The sequence below is a fragment of the Arvicanthis niloticus genome, chromosome 12 (genome assembly GCF_011762505.2).
Source record: "Arvicanthis niloticus isolate mArvNil1 chromosome 12, mArvNil1.pat.X, whole genome shotgun sequence".
Classification (NCBI taxonomy): domain Eukaryota; kingdom Metazoa; phylum Chordata; class Mammalia; order Rodentia; family Muridae; genus Arvicanthis; species Arvicanthis niloticus.
This window is the reverse complement of record NC_047669.1, coordinates 53,469,960-53,495,633: the sequence shown is the minus strand read 5'-3', so window position 1 is coordinate 53,495,633 and position 25,674 is coordinate 53,469,960. Positions and strand designations below refer to the sequence as shown.

At 39.0% G+C, this 25,674-nt stretch overlaps 1 protein-coding gene across 1 annotated transcript in view; it reads right to left on the bottom strand.

The window, feature by feature from the left end:
- The window catches only part of Gbe1 (1,4-alpha-glucan branching enzyme 1), a 227,105-nt gene extending 203,143 nt beyond the window's left edge, over positions 1 to 23,962 (bottom strand). The window contains exon 1 of the mRNA XM_034515560.2: positions 23,523 to 23,962. Within this exon, the coding sequence (XP_034371451.1) occupies positions 23,523 to 23,665 (143 nt within the window). The 5' untranslated portion in view covers positions 23,666 to 23,962. The remainder of the gene's footprint in view (positions 1 to 23,522) is intronic.
- Between the last annotated feature and the right edge of the window lie 1,712 nt (positions 23,963 to 25,674).

Sequence of the window (25,674 nt, the reverse complement as noted above, 5' to 3'; positions counted from 1 at the left end):
CCATATATGCCACTTCAGCATACTAAAATACATTAAACTCAGACTCCATAGTGTCCTTATGGAGTCTGAGTTTAATGTATAGAACACTCAGACATTTCTGTCTCAGTTTATATTAAGCATACTATATATTATATTATAGTTTTTTTTATTTCAAGTATACTTTTCCATCTTGTATAATTCATACCTTAAGTTTGTCTCAGCACCAAGAAAATTTAAAAGCAATAAAATCAACAATGTATACTCCTCGTTTCAGTGTTTAGTGCCTGCCAGGAAACACAGTGAATTGCTTAAATACATGTTACACTAAAGTTAGTTTTCAGAACAGTCCTAACACCAAATGACGTTTTGTACCTTTGTCAGATATGAAAAACTGTAGCATTTTTAAACAAAACCTTCCCAAGGCAAAGCCAAAATTCAAACCTTGTCCCAAAGCCAAGCTCCACAGTTTAATCATTAAATACAATTTTTGGTACTTTTTCCACTTTATACAAAACTATTTTTTGATAGGGTCTCTCATTGTAGAGCCCAAGCTAACTAAAAGACTTCATTAATCATTTACCTCAGCTCTGAGGTATAAAAGGTATGAGCTATCATCTGTGCATTCGACTCCTTTTGCAGAAATCACTTCCTCAGAATAGTGTATTAAAATTTTCTTGATTAATTTTCTCCAGATACCCTTCTCTGGATTTGTGGGCATTAAAATATTAGATGTTGCACAATTTCACACAGTTCAAGGATCAGAAGCATGGTAGTTAGACTTTTCACCACTGTGAAAACTACTATCTAAACAATTTAAGCGGGGAAAGATGTAATTTACCTCACCGTTTCCAGGTCTCAGCCTACAGCTAACTGGGTGCCTGACTTCCACTTCGGGGCCCTGAACCCTGAGAATGGAAAACAAATAAAAGACCAGGTAACAAAACAGATAATCATTACACCATCTGCCTTTCTTCCACATTCCCACTTAAATTCATCCAAATTCACAGCTCACTGGATGGTGTTCCCTGCATTCAGGGTCAGACTTCCACCCTCAGTTCACCTATGCTGGCAATGTGCAAACAGACAAACTCATAGGTGAGTTGTTTGTATTAATCCCCAGTATCAATCCACTAAGTTCAACAAGGAAGACTAACCATCATAATCAAGCGTAAAATGATCTTAGCTGATATACAAATCTATGATTTACTGGAGCTGAAATATGGACTTGAAAACTATATTCCACAATCAAAATACAAATGCTGAGACACAGAGGCAAGCAGGGCAATGCAGGAGGAAAGATTACGCGATCACTAGACTACATTTGAAGATGGGCTGTTTTATTTTCAGCCCATCATGAAGATAAGCAGAATGAGTTACCCTTTTATAGAAGCCCTCCATCTTTGACAGCCTCTCAAAGCAGAAGAAGCAAAGTCTCCTTAGTTTTAAAATTAGGATAAAGCTAAGAAATTAACATTACCTAATAAGTTTTAGGGATCTCATTTTTAAAGACATAGTGTTGTGGTTTGTTTGCTTATGAGATTTTGCTTTGTTTCTTTGCTGACAGTCTAACTATATTGTTCAGTCTGGCCTCAAAACCATGAATCTGCTGGTATCTCTACCTCTGTCTTAGTTAGGGTTTCCATTGCTTTGAAGAGAAACCATAACCAAGGCTACTCTTACAAAGGACAACATTTAATTGGGGCTGGCTTAGAGGTTCAGTCCATTATCATCAAGGTGGGAGTTTGGGCAGCATCCAGGCAGACATTGGGCTGTAGGAGCTAAAATTTCTTCATCTTGATCCAAAGACAGACAGGTAAAGACTGTCCTCAGGCAGCTAGGAGGAAGGTTTCAGAGCCCACCCCCACAGTAACACACTTCTTCCAACAAAGCCATACCTCCTCCATCAAAGCCACACCTCTTAATAGTGCCCTTCCCTAGACCAAGCATATTCAAACAACCACAACTTCTCAAGTGTTGGAAATACAAATGGGCCTACCATTCCAGGGTTTTATTAAAGAAAATATAAAAGCAAAGATATGGTGTGGGAAGATGGCTCAACGAGTTAACTGCTTGCTTCACAAGCATGACTGAGTTTGGATACCCAGCACCCGGGTAAAAGCTGAGCAGGGCAGTGCTTTTCTGTAACCCCAGTGCTATCCAGACAGAGACAGCCAGATCCCACAGGCTTGCTGGTCAGCCAGTCTAGCTGACACACAGTTGATTGCCAGATTCATTGAGAGACTCTTTCTCAACAAATAAGGTAGAAAGCAATAGAACACAATACCAGAGATCAACATCTGGCCTATACACACACACACACACACACACACACACACACACATGCACTCACACGCACACACATTCACAAAAGCATAGGTAAATGTAGTAACTAAGGCCCAGCCTTCCCTGGCAAGCAAAGAAAAAGATAATCTGAGGAGAAATGTGTGCATTCCATATAATCAACTACACAAATTTTTGCCTTTACAACTTAAACAGGTCTAGCAGCAGCAGGAACTACTGACTAAGAGTGCAAATTCACAGGCACAGACCCTGGCTTCATGAGCCATGTACAGCAGGTGATTTGGTAACTACTTGGAAGTAAACAGAATAGACTGAAACTTGTCATAACTTTAGTTAGCTTACAAGTCTCAGTTTGAGGTCAGGACTGATTAGGAGGCTTTGGCTGGTTATTACAGCAATTTCTTTCCATTTCAATCTTCTTCTGCCTAGTGCATTTACAGAAAAGGAAAAAATCAAAACCAAACAAACAAATAAAAACAGGCATTTAAAAGAAACATGAAACCAAATAGGGTATGACTAGTTGTTTGTGGGTTTTTGCTTTCTTTTTTATTGCTTTGTTTTTAATCGCTTTGTTTTGTTTTTCTTGTCCAAATGAGTGGAGAGCAGATGCAGCTGAAGCTCTCATAGACTCTGAACAGGACCATCAGCATACACCAGCACTCAAATACACACTTATTAAGTCATCTCCAGTTATATCGTCTTAATCTCCCATTGGTTAGCTAGCAGAAAAATCAACCTTAAGGGTCAGAGGACAGAAATGAAACCAGAAGAAAGTCAACAGAAGGAAAGGCCCTGACACACAGCCAGTGACCACAAAATAATTGGTAAGATACAATGATATATATTTGGCTAAGAAATTACCAGTTTGCTTCTACAATGTTATACAGAAATACACTGTAAGGATGGAAAGAATTATTAACTGAGCTAATACATTCCATAGCCTGGGGGTCCCTGTTGCTGGAGTGTAGGGACGTCCTCCACAACGGGCAACACTACGGCAGGCCCCAATAACACAAGAAAGTCCGGTTCCAAGAGTTTTATTGGCATGGCGGATGGTAGTGGAATCTGGATGTGCATCCCTCCCCCCCCCCCCCAAACTCAGGGGCAACTTGACTTAAATAGGGAGGGAGAAGGAAGGAGGGTCACTTAATTAGCTACACCTCTGGCCTTTAGGTAACTCATTAATATGGAATTCTCTCAATGCCTGTAGTCACGCCCTCTACCTGTGAATGGTGGTGAAAACGTCTCTGGGAGGGGCTGCATTGTCCTACGTGTCTGAAAAGCGTGGGTCAATGGAGATCTACACCATGTTTCAGTATTCTGGGTTCTGGGGCGTGGCCGAACACCTGCCATTGCCCCATTCTGGTTGAGGTTCGAGGCAGGCCCGTGCCCAGCCAAGAACCAAGACAACCTTTCAAGGCCCCACAGTAGCCTACACCAATCCTGACAGCGCATGGAACAGAAACACCAGAATAATCCCAATGAAACCTAATAAAAGCCCCAGCTATTTCTGGTGACTCCATGAGAAGAAACTTAAAAACAGTCTTATCCTTAACATTATTGAAATGACTACTTAATTATTAACACCCTTTGTGTCTGTTCAGTTTAGAAAGCCTTGTGTTTATTATCATGTTATGTAAAAAACCTAACATGCTCTTAAAATATCTTTTTCTTTTTCCTTAGTTCTTAATTAAACATCACATACATTCCCCTCCTTCAAAAGAATTTCATTGTAATTCCTTCCACTTAAAGAAACAAATAGCTTCATTATTCCTCCCCAAGCTTCCCAATGAATGAAGTATATCCTCCTGGTATAATATAAGTACTGCTTAGCCTTGTTGCCTAGCAACACAAAAACATCCCTTGGTCCTGGGCTTTTCATTCTGAAAGTGACTAAGTTTGAGGTTTATACCACTTGGTTTTTTATCCTTTTACACTACTCAAATTCATTGTCCCTGAATAACCCAACTCCCTAATTTCTGTTACACAGCCTTTAGTAGTAAAGGTGACTATTCCATCAAGTAATCACTAGTCTTGAAAATACATCAGGAAATTAGAACAAACTTCTAAGTTGCTTAAACGTATCATAAAACTCAACACACACATGCACGTGTGCACACACATGCACACAAATTGTTTAAAACATAAAACTTTGTTTTATTGAAAAAGAAAGTCCATCACAACTATTACTGAAGAATTCCAGAATACCATAAGGTAGTCAAGTGGCTGGGCTGCTTAGTTACTAAACAAAGGTCAAGACACAAATTATTTATAAGAGAGAGAGAGAGAGAGAGAGAGAGAGAGAGAGAGAGAGAGAGAGAGAGAGAAACACACAGGTCACATAACCCCAAACCTGGTTTCTGTTTACTCAGATATATTTAACAGGTAAATAATTATACTTAAATTTCCAAAAAAAAAAAAAAAAAAAAAAAATAAGATAAATCCACAATACCAGAAAATACCAATAACCAATAACATCTTTCTACAAATATCTCTTTGAGATTATAAAATATTGTTTCAAATTTTAAAACTGTCTCTGAATTTATGTCAAAAGTTTTCCACTACTTCGAAAATGGTTAATAATAAATAATAGTTAGAAGCACTAAAAGCTTGAGAAATATTTACTTCAACAAGATGTTTGATGATTTTTAAAGCCAAAGAAAAACCTATTCAGACCTTGCATTGCCATAAAATATAGAGCCTCAGCCACAGTTAAAAGTGTAAATTTGAACAAAACATAATGGCATACACCTTGAACCCAAGCATTCAAGGACGAAGAGGTAGAGTGGTAAGTTTGGGGCCAGCTTAGTCTACAAAATGAACTCCAGGCTACTCGGGGCTACATAGTGACACCATATTTTTAAGAAAAATAATAAGTGTAAATTGCTTGTTAATTTATTTTGTATCTTAAATTTTTCATATAATATATCATACTCTTCCCCTCCCATATAATTAAATATATCTATCATATTCTTTCCCCTCCTATATAATACAATATACTTACCATATTATTTCCCCTCCCAAATCATAATATATTTATCATATTTTTTCCTTTCTTCTGAGCTCTTCCCCACCTTCCTACCCACATACTTAAGAACTCCATGTTCCTTCTCACCAACTCTCTCAAAAGAAAGCAAATCAATAATAATAATAATAAATAATAATAATAATGCAAAAATATCAATACAAAATAAAAGTTTACCAAAAGAAATGGAATCTGTTTTGTACTGGCCAAATCCACCTAGGCATGGGGCCTGCCATGAAGTGTGGTTGGTATGTCCAATGGCATTCCACTGGACAAAACAAGCTGCATATTCTATCTGAGGTAGATCAATATTCCTATGACAATATTCCTACATGTCAACCCAGATGAAAGCTGAGAGGAACAGCCATTAAATTTCAAAGGAAACTACATGGACACGAGAAGGGCTCTTCCTTGCTCCTCCTTAACACTAGGATCACTATCCTAAATGAGAAAATCCCTTTCCTCCCTAGGATCGTTATCCTTTTCCTCCCATGTCTACACACAGAAATAAGCACAGTGGATAAGGGCACAGATTCCAACCAACAAAGCGTGATATCAAAGCTACTCAGACAATACACATTTAAGATACGCAGAATCATGGATTTATACCATACTCTGATTTTAGTATAACCTCAGTTCTCTATATAAGCATTTCCTAAAGTCCCTTGATTACATCAACAGCTGCTTCAACATCTCCCTCAGCAGGGCTTACTGTATAAGAACACAGGTTTGGTTGGGGATCCTCTTCCTTATTGTCTACTGAAAATTTAATTCTCTCTAGATTATTTATTGCCAGAGTCAATCTCAAAGAATGGCTTTAAAATCTCTCTTAGAATTTTATCTCATCTTAAACAGAAATCAAACCTAATCCATGAACTCAGAGATAGTAACGCAAACAACTTGTTTGATTAACTTGTAGCCTTAAGAAGACAACTGACTACCTAGTGAATGAAACTGAAAAAATAAATGAGGTGGGGTAGGGTAACTATCAATGAATCAGTTTCCTTTTCTAGTGTAGCTAGTGTTGTTTTGGAAAATTCTATTTTTCAATAAATAGAAAGTCCAAATTCCATTTATTAACTAAAATAAATATGGCATATACCACCACAAGAATAAAAATAAAAATTAAGCATCTCTTCCCTTTAGTAATAAATAACATTATTGCCAAAAGACATAATGTGAGCAAGTCAGCCCCATCCCAGCATTAACTTTGTCATAAAACAATCAGGAAAGGCATCCAAAGTAGATCTACTTAGAATTTTAACAGTGAAGGTGAGTAAAGCCAGCAAGGGAAGAAATTACTGGCCTAGCTAGAAAACCATGTTGGCCCTGAGGCAAGGGAGAAAAAAAAAAGTTTTTTAAATAGAAGAATGTTCTGAAATAGAAAGCATGTTAAACAGAATTGCCCGAGGACTGTAGGAAATGAAAAATTACACTAACTGCATTGGGAATAGCAACCCGATAAAAGCACAATGCACAAATTACAATCTTCGCAGTTGTATTAGACAGGAGAAAGGTTAAGCTGTGTGTGTGCACGGTTTTGCCCACTACAGGACACAACGTGATTGAAGAATTTATTCTCAAATGTTCCTAGGGACATGCAAACAACTACAGTAATAACTATTTCTAGGTTTTTAATATTACAGAACAAGCTGGACCAGACCTCTAGTCAATGGATATTTACAAAAGACCCCTAGAGTTTAAACCTCTATTCTAAGTTCCAAAGAAAACACCAAAAGACAATAATGTGTTCTCTAACCATATTCTTCTATCCTTAACCTCAAGACACACATGTAGCATCCCGGGATGCTAGGTGAATCAGCACATACTGCCACGCTGACTAAGGCAAACATAACATTGAAGAGGCAAAAAAGTCTTCCAGGAAGAGCCAGAATGACAGCTACAGGTCAAACACCCATTAACAGCAATGTTTCCCATAACATTACATAGGGAATGATCAGGTATTCAGAATAAAGTACAAGTTTGAACACTGATAAATTTTTGATCTATAGGAAACAAACACACATCATGAAGACAAGGTCATAAAATACATGACACCCACGTGTCCAGCATGCATGAACCTACTACAACGTGGTCACTATTTTAAGAGTGACAGGGAAACAATCTTTCCAACCTTCCTGTCCTTTAAAGAGATCTGCTCTGGAATAATGCAAGTCATAATGAGTCACCACTGCTCCGAAGCAAAATTCTTGGGCCGGCAGAATTATGAACAGCTGTTATTTGGGCTAAGGCTAAGTGAACCTGGCATGTCCAGAAAGGTCTTCAGTTCATCGGCTGGGGCACATTCTTAGTAACCTCATCAAGAAGTAAATCCTTACCAGATTTACTTTGGCCGTATTTTTGCAGTATATTGTTTGTGATTTTTGCTTTATGGGACAGATATAATGCATTTAATATGGAAAGAATCTGGCATAAAAATCACCTTAATTAATTAAGAGCCAGTGCAGATTAGTTGGCTCAAAGGATGGAGGGGAAACATGGCTACCTACTTACCTCCAGCTAATTGTTTGGAATAGTTCCATGTTTATATTTCCGATACCATTCCTTTAAGTTTTTGAGTATTAAAAAACCAGGGTTCAATAACTGAGGAGTCTCTTAGGTAAAACTGTAATCTCTGTGGGTCTAATTACCTCTATTGCAAACACAAAGCTGACTGAATCTTGCTACTTACTTAATCTTCATCTTTATTTTCCTTATGGGGGGTCATGCTCACTCTCTCTAAAAGCTCCTTCTTTGAACACATAATCTAAACCTTCCCTGTGGAACACAGTAGTCACTAGCAACACACTGCTACAGAGCCCGAAAGTGCTTTATGGAGAAAACAAACAGATTTCTGAAGACCTTGTTTGTAAAATATGAAGTATATGACCAGGAGCTTTTTAGTGACATGTTGGGGTGACATTTTGAATCCAGTGAATTAAATTATAGACATTTAAAAGACTTCATCTATTTTGTCTTTGTATGTGACTACTAGAAAATTCTGAATTATACACATGATTCATATTATATTACCATTAGACAAGTCTGGTGTAAGCAAGAAACTTAAGGGAAGCTAAGGACAAAGCACTGGACACTTGTTTGTGTCCCTGAAATCCACCTAGCCAAGTGACACTAGTCTTAATATCCCCTTGACTCATTCAAAAATGGAGTACCTTAGCTTACTTATAAATTGCTCACTGCCTCTAAAAATAGTCCACCCTTACTTCCAAATGTGCTTGTCTGCTAGAAGCATGCAGGTTTGTCATCAGATATGATTTACAATGTATTTTACAAGCTTCAGTGCTTACACAATGTGGCAGCTCTTAGACAAGCACATTTTGCAACTGAACCCCTTTTTTGCAAGGAATCTTTCAAATTAACGAAATCCTGCATAAGATCACATGATACCCTGACTAATTATTTTAATGAAGATTAATGACTTATCTACTGCTTTGAATCTCAAGTCTCATTGAATTGTCCACTTCCTGTAAGATCCATCCTTCCTTTTAGAGAAAAATTATTTTAAAAATTTAAACTTCAGTTCTTGGCGGTACTTGCCCCCTTTTTTAACAGGAAGGCTATGCTTTCGTCAGTATTACACTGCTGGGTTTATTCTACCGCCTAAGTTCTCTTCTCTAATTGAGCTGCTGTCAGGCAGGGAGCCTGTTCTACTTGCACTTGTTATGTCCTGTAGAAAAATGCCCGAGACAAAGAGAATGCTGGGAATAGGTTTCTAAACCAAATTAATGAGCAGACCACAACTCAGATGCCTGGAACACAATGTCTGGGGAATATGTCTTCTATGCAAGTCACCTTTTATATGTCACCCTAAAACTCCAAGTACAACCAGGAAAGTCATAGTGCAGAGGCAAGAAAAAGCAACTTGGATCATGCCAATGATGGAATCCCCTTTCCTTTCAGTCGGGATTTAAAAAAATCACTATGCCTTTTGAACCAATCTGGTAATTTAGTAAACTGAGTTAATACATGGACTGCCTATCTACATTATAATGAGTTATAATTGTAGAACTTTTCAAAAGTCACCCTCTTCCACCATATGTAAAGGTACATAATGTTTTGCAACCTTTGTCAAATAAATGTACTAACAACAGTTATATTTCAACATCGAACCAAGTTCTTTGGAAATGGATGTGCTCTGATTGCTAGCAGTATTTCTAGAACAATCAACCCTGATAAACATCAAAGTAAATAGTAAAACTGAAATAAACCAAAGGCCAATTTCAGTTAGATAAAAAGAAGCTAATTTTGGAAAATATTGATATTACATTAGTTAAGAATTAACAAATTCACTCCTACAATTTCAAACATCAGAAAAAGTTTTAAAGGATTAACCTGTCATTGATCTAGTGAAAAACTAAACTGAGTAAAAGATTTTAAAAATTTGTATTTCTTATAATATTTATCCAATGAGTACATAATAAAGCGAAATAAAACCATTCTAAGCATATCACTTAAAATCTAATAACATTTTAAAACAAATGAAGACTATAAATTGAAGTCTAAATAAACTGAAGTCTACATAAAATCTTAACAACTAGAATATAAATCAATTTCTGAAATGACAGAAAAGAAAATTAAACATTGAAAACAATAAAATTACCTATTTGAGATTAAATTATGTATTTCTCAGATTTTCCCCTACATCCTAAAGTTTTTAGCTGTGTTAAGATACCAATCAAAAATTTCTTAAGATGTCATTACAAATACAAAAATTGATAGACTACTTCATCCCTACACTAAATAAACTGTAATATATATAACAATTATACTTGCTTATATACTTCAATTAAAGAGTTGAATAAAGACCGCATATTATAACATAAAATGAGAATCCAAGATTCACAACCAATAAAATAAGCTTAACCCAACCCTTACAACAAAAATAACTCAAACTGAAAAACAAACTTAAATGGACTATGTAAAACAACAGTACCTTTAGAAAATAACTTCAGATCTTTAAAGCTAGAAAGTGTTTTCATAAGAACAAAAATAGATATAACCCAGAGAGAGAGAGAGAGTGAGAGAGAGAGAGATCAAGAAACTGTGCTTCAAAATTAAAAAAAAATGGGTTCTAGAAATTGTTGTTATTGTTGTTGTTGGATTTTTGTTGTTGTTGTTAGTTTTCTGTGTGAAACGACAAGCTATATGCTGAGAGAAAAAAATTTCTTAATGACAATATGAGATATATAAAAAAATTCTCAATTTTAAGGACTTGTTTAAAGGAAGGAAAATTAAAGTAGTTTAAAAACTAAACAAAATACACAAACAGGCAATTCAGCAAACAAAGCATACAGATAGCAAATAACTCATGATAATTTTAATGAGCTATGAGAAAAACGCCAATTTAGAACTCTATACATACTTTCTACCCATAACTAATGGGGGGGGGAATAAAATTTAGTGTCAATACAGAAAAGGATGCAGACAAATTGGGCTGCTCATAGATGTAAGACAGAAAAACAGACACTCTAGAAAGTGGCTTGACAACTTCTTATGATACTAAGCATATAAACATATGTTTACCACATAACCAGCCTTGATTCATCTCAGAAAAATCACATCTATACATGAAGGTTCACAGCATTTTAGTGAAATAGTTCAAAAACGTGGAAATAATTCAAATGACCAAATGACCTTCAACAGGTAAGTGATAAACAAACAAGGACGATGGGTACAGCCACACAATGAAATAGTACTCAGTAACAAGAAGAAACAAGCCATTGTTAAATGCCATTAGGCTATACCTCAAAGGCACTGTGCTGAGGAGGGTGGAAGAAATGTCAGTCTCAAAAGATTGCATATAATATAATATATATAGTATTCTCAAAATGAAAAAAGTTATGGAGCTAGAAACTAGGTCAGTGATTGTCAAATTTTGGAATGGTGGAACAGTAGTAATGTGAATTTTACGCATGAGGGATTTCTTTGTGGTCACAGAGCAATTCTCTATCTCCACTGCGGTGCCAGTTTCATTAATATATACATCAATAAAACCATGAGGAAGTAGACACACACAAGAATATGCATTTGTAAAACTGAAGAAACGTGAATAAGGGCTGTGGATTGCACCGACCTCAACTTCCTGCCATTGGTACCACACCGTAGTTATTCAACAGAATACCATACCACGGGTGCAAGCCTGGTGAAGAGTAAGGAAGCCTCCTTTGTGCAGTTTCTGAAACTTCCTGTGAGTCTTTATTTGCTTCAAAATGCAATGGTTTTAAACACAATTTGCAATTCTTCCATTAAATGTCTTAGGTGTTTAAAAGCCCTGCTAACCTGCTACATTCAATACTGTATTTTGCTAACAGTTATTTCTAGCCATGTCTTTCTACTTCTGTGATGTGTTGTCCAGTGTCTTTTGCTACAAACAGCAGAAACAGTACAGCTTTTCCTGAAAGCCACAAGGAGGAAGTAAAACAAAAAGAGGCCTCCAATGGCTACATTTCTAGCAGTGGGGAACAAAGTTTCAAAACCAAAACCAAGCCTGCCACCGGAAATGGTCCAGAGGATGGACAGCTCTCACAGGTAAAAAAAAAAAAAAACACAAAAGAACAGAAGTAGCAGACAGATCAAAATGTGGAGAGCTTGCTTGTTCTTGATATGGGATGACAACGGCTGGGGAAAGGGACTACAGAAATGTCAGCCATGAACTAATTTTTAAACCTTCAGAATCCTGGAATAATGAGTCCACTTGAGCAACAAATTGCAAAAACGAATTAATTAAAGCAATGGCATCTCAGGTAATACTGACTAATTAATCTATAGTCTCTAACAATATAGAAGGATCATGGAAAACAGACCCCTGGCTCTTAGGAAGAAAACACTGGTATGATTCCAGAAATCCCTACTCCTCTGACACCAAAAGGGAATCTCATTCTTGCACAAACTGTCCTTTATTCTTTTCATCAAAGATGAAAATCACTGCACTTGCCTATGATGACATAAGCCTATATCTATTTGAAATGTACATTCTGACAAGACAGTTCTAATTATACACTAGGAGTTCTATAAAAGCAAAACAGAATGACAGACCAGCAAAGTCCCCTAAGGCTGTACACCCATGGTTAGATAACAAAACAATTCCTTAAAGATTGAGCCCAGCAGCTGAGATCACCCAAGGGGTAAAGTGTTCATCATCCAAACATGAGGACCTCGGTCTGAATCCAAAGACCTACATAAAGCCAGTCACAGTAGCACAGGTGCCTGTTACCTCTGAGCTTCTGTGCTGATTAGAAGCTGAGACAGGAGGATCCCCAGAAGTTTAACAGGTCGAATCATGTAGCATACACAGTAGACAACAACAAAAAGATCCTGATTCAAAAGTGAGGTGTCCTCTGACCTCCACATGAACAGTGTGGCATATATTTATACCCCTATTTACACACAAGAACATGCACAAATGTGCATGTGTGCACTCACACACGTACATCACGTACAAACACACAACTAAAAGCAGAGAGCATAAACCACTGACATTTTAAATCTATTCTTTTTCTCTCACAAATATTATGTTTTCCAAATAACTGAAAGATAAGCCAAACTAAAAATTAATAATGAGTGAAGCAATCTTTAAATGTTTTCATATTTCTAAAGAATACACTGTCTAGGAAATTCAAAAGGAAAAACAATAGAGCTCCCCAAGACATGGTGTCAATTAAGCTAACAAATGAGTTCAGCATAGTTGAGGCCAGGCAGCCAAATGACTCTATAGTTCTCCAAGAAAGGAATCTAAAATAAACCCAGATCAGGTCTCACAGTGATGGGCCAGAGGGCAGTGACATTAAAGTAGATGGCTACAGCCTTCTCAAGAAGTGGGGGCAAAGAGGGGTTTGGGGCTGGATGTTGCTCAGGAGTATTTATCTACCACGGAGGTGACGGACCATGGTCTCCTTGCTGGGCTCTTCTGCTTTAGCCTGATTCCTCCTCTTTGCAAAAGGGAAAAGGCTCTGGAAAGGGATGTGAGTTGGAAAGGGGCATCTCTCAGGAAGATGCCATGCAACTTAAAGCCTTGATGGCTCTGGCTCACTTCCAGGTCCTGATGACCACAGCACACTCCTGACTGGCAACTGATACTCAGAAAGATCATCGAGAGAGCTAGCCTATGTCTGACTAAATAAACAAAGTAAATCTACATGTCTACACAGGAAGACCATGGATGTGGATTTGCCTGTTAATCTTAGGAAGATAGAAATCAAATCCTAAAGTTAAATGCCAGGGAGCAAAAAGCTATAAACTGATCCTTGTGGAAGCCAGAACTTCTTCACCTTTAATTTCAGGGAGAAATTTAACCCCCTGCTGCTATAACATTGGCTTTTCTATTAAGTGGAACTACGTGTTATTCCCATGTTTCCTTAACAGTGTGCCTGTCTACACTGTGCAGATCCACACACCTAAATGTAACCTGTGGATAGGAGCTTACTAAAGAAAATTAATTAAATGATATAAGTAATACATAGCATTGGTAAAGCAAATAGTTGCTGAATATTGAGGAAACCTCAATTGTACCCATGTAAAATATAAACTTAGAAACTTCATTACAGTACTAGAATATCTATCTGCCCAGAGATTGTGTCTAATGAAGCTAACTGTTCAGTGGCTTCACTAAATACATATGACTATTACATTCTTTTCTTTCCTTTATGTTAAAAAAAAATCAGATTTATTAAAAACTACCTTGGCATCACCAAATATCAAAAAACAAAGAAAAGCCAAGGCCACCAACTTTTAACTTTCTTCTTACAGTCATGAATAACATGCTCAGACCACACTTTCAGCTTTGAACGTTTAAGTGACTTTTTCTTTCTTTCTTTCTTCTTGCACATCAGTCTTATTTTCAGTTATCCCGGCTATTAGTAAACTCAGTGTGATCATCCGTTGAAGCATCTCGAGTTCAGGGGGGAAGAAAATCCCTGCAGCTGTTTGATGCTCAAGAATATGAACACTTACCAGTCAGATGAAAGAGGAGAGAAGAGAGAAGACAGGAGGGGAGATCAAGAGAACGGGAGTTTGAGTTTCTGCGGGCTAGCATTTACCTCTTTCAGCGAAAGCAGCTTTATGCTTCTTATGTCCCGGGACTCATGTTGCCTTCATCTCACAGTGAACTGGCAATTACCTCCTCATTTCCACTCCAAATTAAGGATCAAAGTTTAAACACGCTCTCTTCCTTCTCTACTAGATTTGTGATTAAAACCGCCACCTGCCTCACATCATTCATCCATCACCTCTCCAGGACAAAGAAGGAGTCCCTCCAGAAAGAGCAACACAGTTAATTAGAAAAACAAAGAGTAGTGGTGAATTGAGGGTCTGAGCTTAAGTTTTTAAAAATTGCACTAAAGAATGTAACAAAATAAAATGCAGTGAAAATAATATTTAAGCTGGGCAGTTATGTAATATCATCAAATCATGGCATACTAAGCATCTTTGTGTATATCGTTTATCCTCAAGAGACTCCAAAAAGCACCTTTCTGTGTTTCATCCACTGAGACAGGAAGTGGCATCCTTGAACTCAAATCTATTTGACAAGTATAAAAGCTGTGAGTCTTGTGTTATTCCTAAAGTTGGTAACACAACCACTTCCCAGTATTTTTATATTTAGCATGTGTCTTAGTTAGGGTTTTATTGCTGTGAACAGACACCATGACCAAGACAACTCTTATAAAAACAACTTTTAGTTGGGGCTGACTTACAGGTTGAGAGGGTTGGTCCATTATCATCAAGGTGGGGGGAGCATGGCAACATTCAGGCAGACATGGTACAGTCAGAGTTGAGAGTTCTATGTCTTCATTTGAAGGCTGCTAGCAGAATACTGACTTCCAGGCAGCTAGGACTAAGGTATTATAGGCCTCACCCACTATGACACACCTACTCCAACAAGGCCACGCCTCCTAATAGTGCCACTCCCTGATCCAAGCATACACAAATCATCACAGCATGTAATGGATCTAAGGTTAGAGCCAAAATTATCTGGATTATTTGTATATAAAAAGCCTCAACCACTAAAATGTTGAACCACTGAACAGGGAGTGTCCAAATCCACTAGGTATGTCTGTAGCACAGATCCTATACCTCAGGCTAAGGGAACATTAGAGAAGAGGGGCAGAAAGAGTCCAACAGGGGCAGAAAGAGTCCAACAGTGAAAGGTCCAGAAAGCCTACTAAAAGAGTGTAACTTATAAACACATGAGGAAACCACACTCAATAGTATCAATGCCTAAACAGGACCTGAAGTATAACACCACCAACTGGCATGGCACCAAAGACGAGGGAAATCTCACAATACTCCAGTCATAGATGAAGAGCTACAGGCAACTGGGGACTACTAAGGGACAGATAACTAGTCTTCCCCAGGGATGAGCCTTTAACTGGTTATACAATACTAAATAATTTGTACGAAAAACATATACAAACAAGTACACGTAATGAACTCAGTGGGTTGTATTTATATGTGTGTGTGTGTGTGTGTGTGTGTGTGTGTGTGTGTGTGCGCGCGCGCGCGCAAAACAATGATAATTTTAATATGAGAGGCCATGAATTCAAGAAGGAATGAAGGACAGGGGAGGGTAGAAGAGGGAGAGGGAGAGAGCAATATAGTTTAATTAATTTTTTACCTAGGGAAAAAAATAAGGTTTAGATGAAACCATTAATCACTCACATAAAAATAAAATCAAGTTTTACAAGTTAGTTGCCATAGCTACACAGTTACAGAGAATATACAATGAACTTATTAAGTAAATCAATAAATGTAAATTATAAAACTACATGTTTCATGTTTTCTTTTTGTTGAAGTTCCCGGTTCCTATTACCCTCAACACAAAATGGAGTTGGGCTTTATTTATTAAATATAAAAGCAGCCTGGATTCACAACAGCAGTGAACAAATACTGGTGAACAGGTATCACCATGAGAAAAGAATTCTGTTCGTGTGTGTGTGTGTGTGTGTGTGTGTGTGTGTGTGTGTGTGTTCACTCGTGAGCACACACATCCTAACTTTAGGTGAAGGGTACCCAGTAGCCCCAATTCCTTCAGATAAACAGGCTTCCATCCATTTAATATCTATTAAGAGAAGCCTATTCTATGCTTCCAGATAAGAGCAAAATTGCATGTGTATTCCTTGGTTGGTGGTTTAGTCCCTGGGAGCTCTGGGGGATCTGGTTAGTTGATATTGTTGTTCTTCCTATGGCTCAAACTACATATATAGCAAAGGATGACCTTGTGGGGCATCAATGGGAGCCTTCCTGAGAAGACTAGATGCCCCAGTGTAGGGAATTTGAGGCAGGAGTAGGGGGGAGCACCTTCATAGAATCACGGGGAAGGTGGATGTAATAGGGGATTTCCAAGGTGGGGGCAACCGGGAAAGGGGATAACATTTGAAATGTAAATTTAAAAAATATCCAATTTAAAAATAGATAAATAAATAAATAAATAAATAAATAAAGTGAGCACAATTATTCTAACTCTAGCCTAAGCTTCATAAGGCCTGTGTAATCACATACTTACGGCCCAGCATAGTGCTAGTTGAAAGGAAACCAAGAAGCTATCATGTAAAGTGAGATTTATTCCAAGGTGGTGCAGCTGGCACAGGAGCGAATGTCCTATCATGTCATTTCAAGACACTTTGAAAATGAGAAGAGGTCAGGGACTCTTGGCCACTGCTACAGATAATCCAAGAGTGACTCTGGAATTAGGACAGATCTCTGTTGCAAATGAGTGTCTTAGTACAGGAAAGCAAGCGGGTCACCTGCATCTCAGAACTCTGGCTTTTCCCTTGCTTCTAAAACCACTCACAGGGCGGTGGTGGCGCACGCCTTTGATCCCAGCACTTGGGAGGCAGAGGCAGGCAGATTTCTGAGTTCGAGGCCAGCCTGGTCTACAGAGTGAGTTCCAGGACAGCCAGGGCTACACAGAGAAACCCTGTCTCAAAACAAAACAAAACAAAACAAAAAAAGTAAATAAATAAATAAATAAATAAAACCACTGACATTTGATTTTCCTCAGAATCCACAGAGTGGCTGGGGGTGAGGGCTGGGGGTGAGGGGAAAAAGTACATCAGTAAATCACATTTAAAATTCTTGTGCTGTGAGAAACAACCAGGGGTATGATATCCCTGACACTTCAAATCCAAACATTCTAAGCTGCGTCCCAACACATGTACAGGATTTTGTCATGAGACAGAAGCCAGAAGCAAAAAATGCACAAAGCAGAAGTCACAGCACATGTAAAACCACAGCCTGATCTGGGACTCCATCAAACACACACTACGCAGTAAAGCAGGATGTGTTGGCACACCTTCAAGCTAGTATCCATAAGTGTATTAAATGTCTACCTGATATAATTTATTATCTGTTATTTTATCAAAGATACAAGAAAAGGTCTGCATAATAATTTTCTTGTACTAAATTAAAGGACTCACTCTTACAATAATTAACATAATTCATCTCTGTTCTTGACATCTTGCTTTTCATCCAATGACATTCCTAAACATCCAGCCCAGCTTCTTCTGTATATACAGGTTTTTAAAAAGGAAATATTCAATATTCAATGGTAAAGCAACATAGAAAAAAAAAAAACAGACCAGATTTCCAATTATTTTAAAGATTTTTCATTATCCCTTACAGAACACCCCTCACCCTTCCCCCGCCTCACCATGTCTTGTTAGAGGGAACAAACTGGAATTTGATGAAAGATATAGTATGAGATACACATAGAGATTAGATTAGAAAGAAGAACAGGAACCAGTTAGTGAAGATTGACATACGCTAAGAGAAAGAGCTTGTACTTTATCTCAACAGAAATGGGGAATTATTGAAAGGATGCAAGTAAAGTAGCATCATAATTGTCTTAGTTACTTTTCTGCCACTGTAAGAGAATATTATAACCAAGGCAACTTATAAACAAAAGTTTACTTGAGCTTATAGTTCCAGAGGGCTACGAGTTCATGATGGAATCATGATTGCTGGGTTGTATCTACTGCACCTCCTCAAATGGCACCATCAGCTAGGGACCAAGTATTCAGATGCTGGTGCTTATAATGACATTCTCATTTAAACCACTAAAACAATCACATACACCTATTTCAATGTCCTCACGTCATTTGGGAATGAAGAGGCAAGAACAGATGGAGTGGGGCGAACATCTGAAAAAGAAGTAACAGCTCTGAACCTGTTCGCACACCTGTCTAGATGCACCAGCAGCTTGAAATAAGGTAACAATAGCCATGCAGACTAGTGCATATTCTAAGAGTCAAATGATGTAACTGCCTAATCTGAGAGATGAAGGAAAGAACACTTGAGAACTTATCAGGGATAGAAGATGGCTGAGTTGTTAGGGTGCTTTCCTTGTAAGCATGGGGTCTAAGTTCAATACCCAGAATCCAGGCGTAAAAAGCCAGATAGTATGGCATCCATTGTACTTGTTATGCTAGCCTGGAATCACAGACAGGCAAATCCCAGGAGCTCCCTGACTAGCCAGGCTAGCCTATTTGGTGAATTCCAGGAATGAGAGATTCATTTACCAAACTAAAAGTTGGTAAATACACACCCATTCACCCCAACACATGAACACACATGCATGAAAAAAATGCTAGGTTTCAATTCTGAGTCACTCATAAATGAAGTTGCTACAAGATGGATGGGGTACGAAAAGAAAAAAAGCTTTGAGATGAAAATCTATATATTCAGATTATGTATGGTAGGCTTCATATGCCTTTGACCCTTGACCATTCGAACAATGTTGTAGACCAGCACAGAAATCTGAAATGAAGATAGATTTTTAGTATCTTCAAGAGGTGGAAACTAAAAGAAAGATATAAATGTCTAAGGAAAGAATATTATGCAGAAATGGAACGGCACATGAAGGAAGATAAAGATACACGGGAACTAGGGAAGCAGTCTGGAATCTCTTATACTATATGGTCTGAAGGATACTGAAGTAAAACCTACAATAGTAATGGAGAAAAAGCCAGACCATGGCTCGGAGGAGCTAAGAAAGAGTCAGTAACATGCAACGCCAACAAGAAGAAACATACACAAATAAACTATCAAGACAATGTTTCTGAATTCCTTTTTTAAGTATTTTTTTGATTTAGATACATTGTGACTACAGTTTCCCCTCAATGTTTATGAACTTCTTAAGAACAGTTTTAGTAGGAGTTAAAGAAATGGCTAAGTGGATGAGAAAATTTACTAGCACCAGCAGGGGGTCCAGGTTCAGTTCACAACATCCCACACAGGGAAACAACTGTCTATAGCTTCATCTTCAAAAATCTGGCCTCCACAGATTCCCACACACACAGCATTCACTCACAAAGACACACCACATACAGAGAGAGAGAGAGAGAGAGAGAGTAAGAACTGAATAAAGTACAGTTTTAGTAAAGAAAGATTAATCTTGGGCTGGCACTGCAGAGTGCTCTGCCCAGCACTATGCCTATTTACATAGGCAAGCCAGAAAAAATACGTATCCTGTTTAAGTAGATGATGTTCAGAAGATGAAATACTATAGTAAACTCTTAAATAGTATGCAAGGTTTAAACAAAGGATACTCACTAGTGACAGAACACTGTATATCTCTGAGCAGTGTGCAAAATGTTAGCCGTCTGTTTCGATAAGGAGATAAGCCAAACCAGTGGTTCTCAGTGTCTTAGGAACTGAGATACCACTCAGTAACAAAATAAAAGTTATGAAGTAGCAATGAAAATAAATGTATGATTGGGGTCTCCTAAGACCATCAGAAATATGTGTTTTCTGAGGGTTGTGACCACAAGGATAACCTCTTGCTTGGACCAACATCTCAACAGGAAGTGCTCACTGCTAGGAAAAAAATAAAATAAAATAAAATCATAATTTCACTTTCTCCTTTCCAGGTTCCAAGAACTGAAAAAAAAAAAAATTCAAAACAAATTCTTCCTTATCCTTCATCAGTGAAAGATGGCTGTGAGGACAGCCCCTGTGGCCAACTCACAAGATCATGTAAGATGTGCGCAAACAAATGTGATCATCAGGGGGACCTACCTGGAGAACATCAACAGCTTTAAGGAAATTAGAAAGAGCCAAGTAGGAGACCTATCACTATGAGAGCTAATCAATAAGACTGTGATCACACAATAACGTACTTACTTTTTACTTTTATGATGCAAAGTAACTCACTCTCTGTAGCTGAGTTGCCAAAAGATGCTCCCTTGGCCAAGGCTTCAAGATGTCTATGGGTATAAGGCTTTAACTCAATCGTGAGGGAGGAACCCTCAAGGACTAGTCATGTCTTTTTTTTTTTTTTTTTTGCTTTTTTTTTTTATTAGATATTTTATTTACACTACAGATGCCATCCCCTTTCCCCATTCCCCCCCCTTAGAAAACCCCTATCCCATGCCCCCTTTTCCTTTTTGCATTTATACATTTTATTAAAATAATGTTAATCATAGGCTTTATAAGTTTGGAATTGTTCAATCAGAGGTGTAACACACTGACCAACCTAGATATAACAACTATCTTTGACTGGTGGAGATACATGAATATCTGCCTCCCTGGCTCTCTACACAGCACACTTGTGGCACCTACAATTCGCAAAGAATAAAATTCTAGATTTGGAATTCTCACAGAAGACAAAAAGAACCCTGACAACAGAATTCCAAATGGAACAACATTCTCACAGAGCAGAAGGGCAAAAGGGGAAAGCAGCCTAAACTGCAAATTTTTATTGTTCAATTTTTAATAGGTTTTTAATTGTCTGAAAGTTTCTTACTTGAATATAGTGTATGGCTAGGACATTTCCTTTCCATGGCCTTCTCCATCCTCCTGCCGTCCCCGGTGACCTCTTTCCCCTTACTATTCCCAACTTACCTCCCTCTTACTTTAATGTCCTTTGGGGTGAGTGAATATATACCTATCCTGTGCAAGTGGTCCCAGATGCTGTGTGTTCATGGTAGCCAGAGAAAAGTCATTTCCAAAGACAGACTTTTTACAGTATGGCTCCCCATCTTCTCACTCTGACAGCCCTATCCCCCTCTTCTGTAATGGTCCCTGGGCATTGGAATGGGTGTCATGGGTGTCCCCAAAAGTCCCTGTATTTTGATTAGACCATTGTCCACTGCCAAAAAAAATGCTCCCTTGACCAAGGCTTCAAACTGTCTATGGGAATAAGGGCTCTAACTCATTCATGAGGGAGGAACCCTCATGGCCTAGTCATGTCTTAAAGGCCCTGGCTCCGTACACAGCACAGCTCTGTATGTAGCACCTAAAATTCGCAAAGGACACATTCAAACCACAGCAATGAATGACCATGATGACACTATGAAAAAGTTTTCATTCTCCACCCGTTAACAATACAAGTCACCACTATCAAATGCCAAATTACTGTCTGACATGCCTAAATGGAACATGTGTGCTGGAAAATGGCAATTACCCAGAACCAAGGACATAAGTAGAATCCAGGTCACAGAGAAACACATAAGGACCCACTGGGCCAGACTTTTCACCAAGAACACTGGATTCTCTCACTCCTTTATTCTGGCCTTTGTTCCTCTCATTAATTTTGACAAACCATGAAAGATGACTATAATTGCTTCAATCCCAGTGGAGTTGAATATGAAGTACACACACACAGACAAAAGAAGTGAATTAATGGTGTTTGTCTGCTTGTGGCCAGTGGATATTGAAAACAGAACACAGGCAAAATATTTCCACAACTCTCGCTTTAGAAATTTCTTACAGGCCATTTTACAAATCACTCAAGTAGAGTCATAATAAAAATAAGCACCTCCAACAAAGCTGGACATTAACTTTAATCACCTCCTGTTTTAATTTGTATGCTCATTATAACAAAGTGATATTTATATTTTAAAAATCTATGGTGAAAATAGATGAAGGTATAAGGCACACGGGGACAGAGGTGCGAGAAAGTCTTTACCACATTCCTTTTTTTTATATTGTTTTCGTTTCGGTCCATGTAAATACATTTCGTACAAAAATAGAAAAGAAAGGATAAAATATTTGCTTTTGTTCTAAAAATCACTTATTTCAAAGTCTGATCAAGTCTTTTAACTTTAAGGAGTGCATGCTAATTATGTGCATATTCTGAAGGAAATGTTGCCAGACCCCTCCCCAATACTTAATTAATCAAAGGTCATAACCACGTGCTGCAAGTGAGCAGCAGCCCAGCCTTAAGGAGGGCTCAGGTATTAAAATATGTAAACTCTGGAATGAACTGTATATGATGCCTACCGTTTGAGAAGCTCAAGAATATTGGTTTTCTAGAAAGTTACTTAAGCGAATACGTTTAACATGACAAAGCTAGGATGTGAGCCTTAAGGGTCTTTGTGTTTTCAAATCACATCGCCCCATGTTCATAATCACCTATCCCACTAACTAGTTCGATTTTTTTTCTATGATTAAAAAACAGTCTATACTCTGTAGCCAAGGTAGCTTTGATTTTTTTTTTTTTTTTTTTTTTTTTTGCAGTATCTCGGGTTTAAAGAAGAAACTAGTATCACAAATGTGACCACAACAAAACACTTGAAATAGACTCATAACTACTCTGATATATAAACTAGCTATTTTCAATCTTCAAACTAAACCTGAGCAGACTGTAATTATAAAAGTCTAATGAGTGGGAAGCCTAGTGGGAGAGGAGCTAAACTTAAAGGGTCTACAAGTTAGCTAACCATGCCCTCTTCCCTCTCCTGGGAGGTAAGGTCAAACAGTCGCAAGGTTGCTCTTCGATGTTGGTTTAAGCGAGACCAGAGATCTGATCCACTATTAAAGTGAACCGGAAGATTAATGCACTCACAAGAGCAAACACTAGGGTGCAAGGTGTTGAAAGACTGCCCAAACGCTGCTCGGAAGTAGACTACAAAGTTTGAATGGCACAATGACACACGGCCTTGAGTCACGTCCACTGCAACTCCCAGGACCAGAGAGTGGCCTGTGAGTCCCGGAAGAGGCTGCGTGGCTCCAGCTCTGCCTGTCCCAGCACGTAGCGGAGGGCGCGCGGCCGGGGACTGCGCGCGAACGGGAAGGACGTGCAGCAAGAAGTTTACATACACTCAAGGCAACAGGAGCCCGCCGGGAAGCCGGAGCCACGCCCACCGCATGATTGGCGCGCGAGGGGGCGGGACCGCGCGGAGGTGGTGGGGGGGCAAGGGTGACGCGCGCGCGGGAAGGCGGGCCGCAGGCAGAGGGCAGCGGAGGGGTCCCCCCCTGGTACCTGCGCTGGAAGTCCGTGGCGTAGGGCTTCAGGTACGGGTCAATCTCGAGGAGTCGGGCCAGCTCGGGCACGTCGGCCAAGGCGGCCTCCAGTTGAGCTTCGTTGCCGATTTCCGCTGCCGCAGGAGCCGCCGGCGCCGCCATCTTCGCCGCAGCCCGAGTAGCCGAGGCCCGAGAGGGTCGAGTGGCCCTAGTGGAGTGCGAGCGGCAGGGCGGAGCCGGGCGAGCCTAGGCGAGCCGCCGGGAACTTGCCCTTTATAGAGGCACAACGGGCCAGGGTGAGCCCGGGCCACACGTCCTCATCGCAGGCCCCCGCCCACTCACGGGGCCGGCCCCTGGAGCGCTGAACAGTGCTGGCTGGCCACCGGGAGGCGGGTCTCACCATTCCCTCTCCCTTCCCCTTCCTGCCTGGTGGTCACCTCTCCTCAAACACCTGCACTCATTTCTGAGTCTTTTCTAGGGGTGATGATTTTCAAAAAGCATTCGCCAGGACAACGGCAAAATGTAGATAACATGAAACTATTTAGAATCAATGTGTCTCAGGAGTTTAACCAAAAGAGTCTTTAAAAGAGTTTGCATAGATATGTATGGATAGCCAGGTCCCTGAAGTCATGGCAAGAACGAGAACTTTCCTGGTTCCCTATGCAGAAATCAGGCATTTGTGTTTCCACATGCTCCTCACCAACAAAACTGTCTTTGATAACACGAGAGAACGTCATTAAGCTGTACTGCACTCTCCTGCTTAATCACAGTGATAAAGCAAGAAAACTTCTGGCCAAGCTCCCAAGTATAACGACCCTGTGTCCTTTCAGTGCAGGGGTTCCTTTTTAAGAATGGGGGCCTGGTGATATAATGGCTCACTAGTTAAGAGGTGCTTGACACAGCCTACAACCGGAATTATAGCCCCAGAACCCACGTTGTGGAAGAAGGGAATCAACTTTCGAATATTTTCCACCCTGCTACATGTATACTGATTCACAGGCACACATACATACAGTAATGTTTTGCCATGACAATAAACCCTTTATTTTTTATACAATAATTTTAAAAAAAAAAAAATACAGATTTAGACACCAGGAGAAATGGACCCTGCTACTCAGGAGGTTGCAAGTTACTTTGCACCTCAAAACTGGACGGGTTTGAGTATAACTTTCTCATTTGAAATCTGGAAATGTAAAATCATAGAATCTTTGAAGAAGGAACAGTATTGATGGGCCTTGGGATTTAAACATTTAAAACAGGGTTTCGTGATGAATTTAAGAAATGAGGAATATTAAGTGACTTCAGTAGATTAGCTAAAGTTCTTAGATAAAGGGATAAAACAAAGTACCTGCAAATGGGGGAGGACTTGAACCGAGAAATAAAGTACCTAGAGACACCCAAGTCTGTAACTCCAAACCATTTTTTCTTTCATAAAGCCAAATTCTCACCACTTCACACTGAAATTCTCATTTAGCTAAAAGACCTAAACCAACTATCTTTTCCATAGTGTAAGCATTCACCTGTTAGTGTAAAACCAAAGCACTTGATTGCAGGGGCAAGGGGAAGGAGGGGTAAGAAAGGAAAATTAAAGCTTTCTTGAGGAAACACTGCCAAAAATCAGCTTTTATCACTTTTATACAGACTGATACCACTCATATATTCCCATTTTTACCCACTCTCTGTACCAGTATTTCTCAATGTGACCTTGATATGAGTCACCTATGTATCTTGGTGAAAATGTGCATTCTGAGTTTGGGATCCATGTACCAGAATGTATTTTTAACTACTTTCAGGGGATACTGATACTGCCAGTTTTACATAATTAGGATGGCTAATCTCTACAGTATACATCAAATAGTGTCCTTAACAATTTAAATGGTGTGCCATTTCACTTACAGTGAAATATAAACTTGGCTTTCCTTAAATCATTTACATGACCTCTAGTCACTACCTTTATTATCTACTTTCCTTGTACTGTAGTGGCATGGACCTTCCAGGACCCGACAGAATTCTGTGATCACTGAGATTGCTACTTTCTTGGGAATTCTCTTCCTTAGCTACTTTCTTTCCAGCCATCATTAAGATAGCCGGACTTAGAAGCCCATGATTCTTTTTTAATAGACTACTTAAGCCCATTCTCTTCTATGCTACAGTAAACACAATGTAAGCTC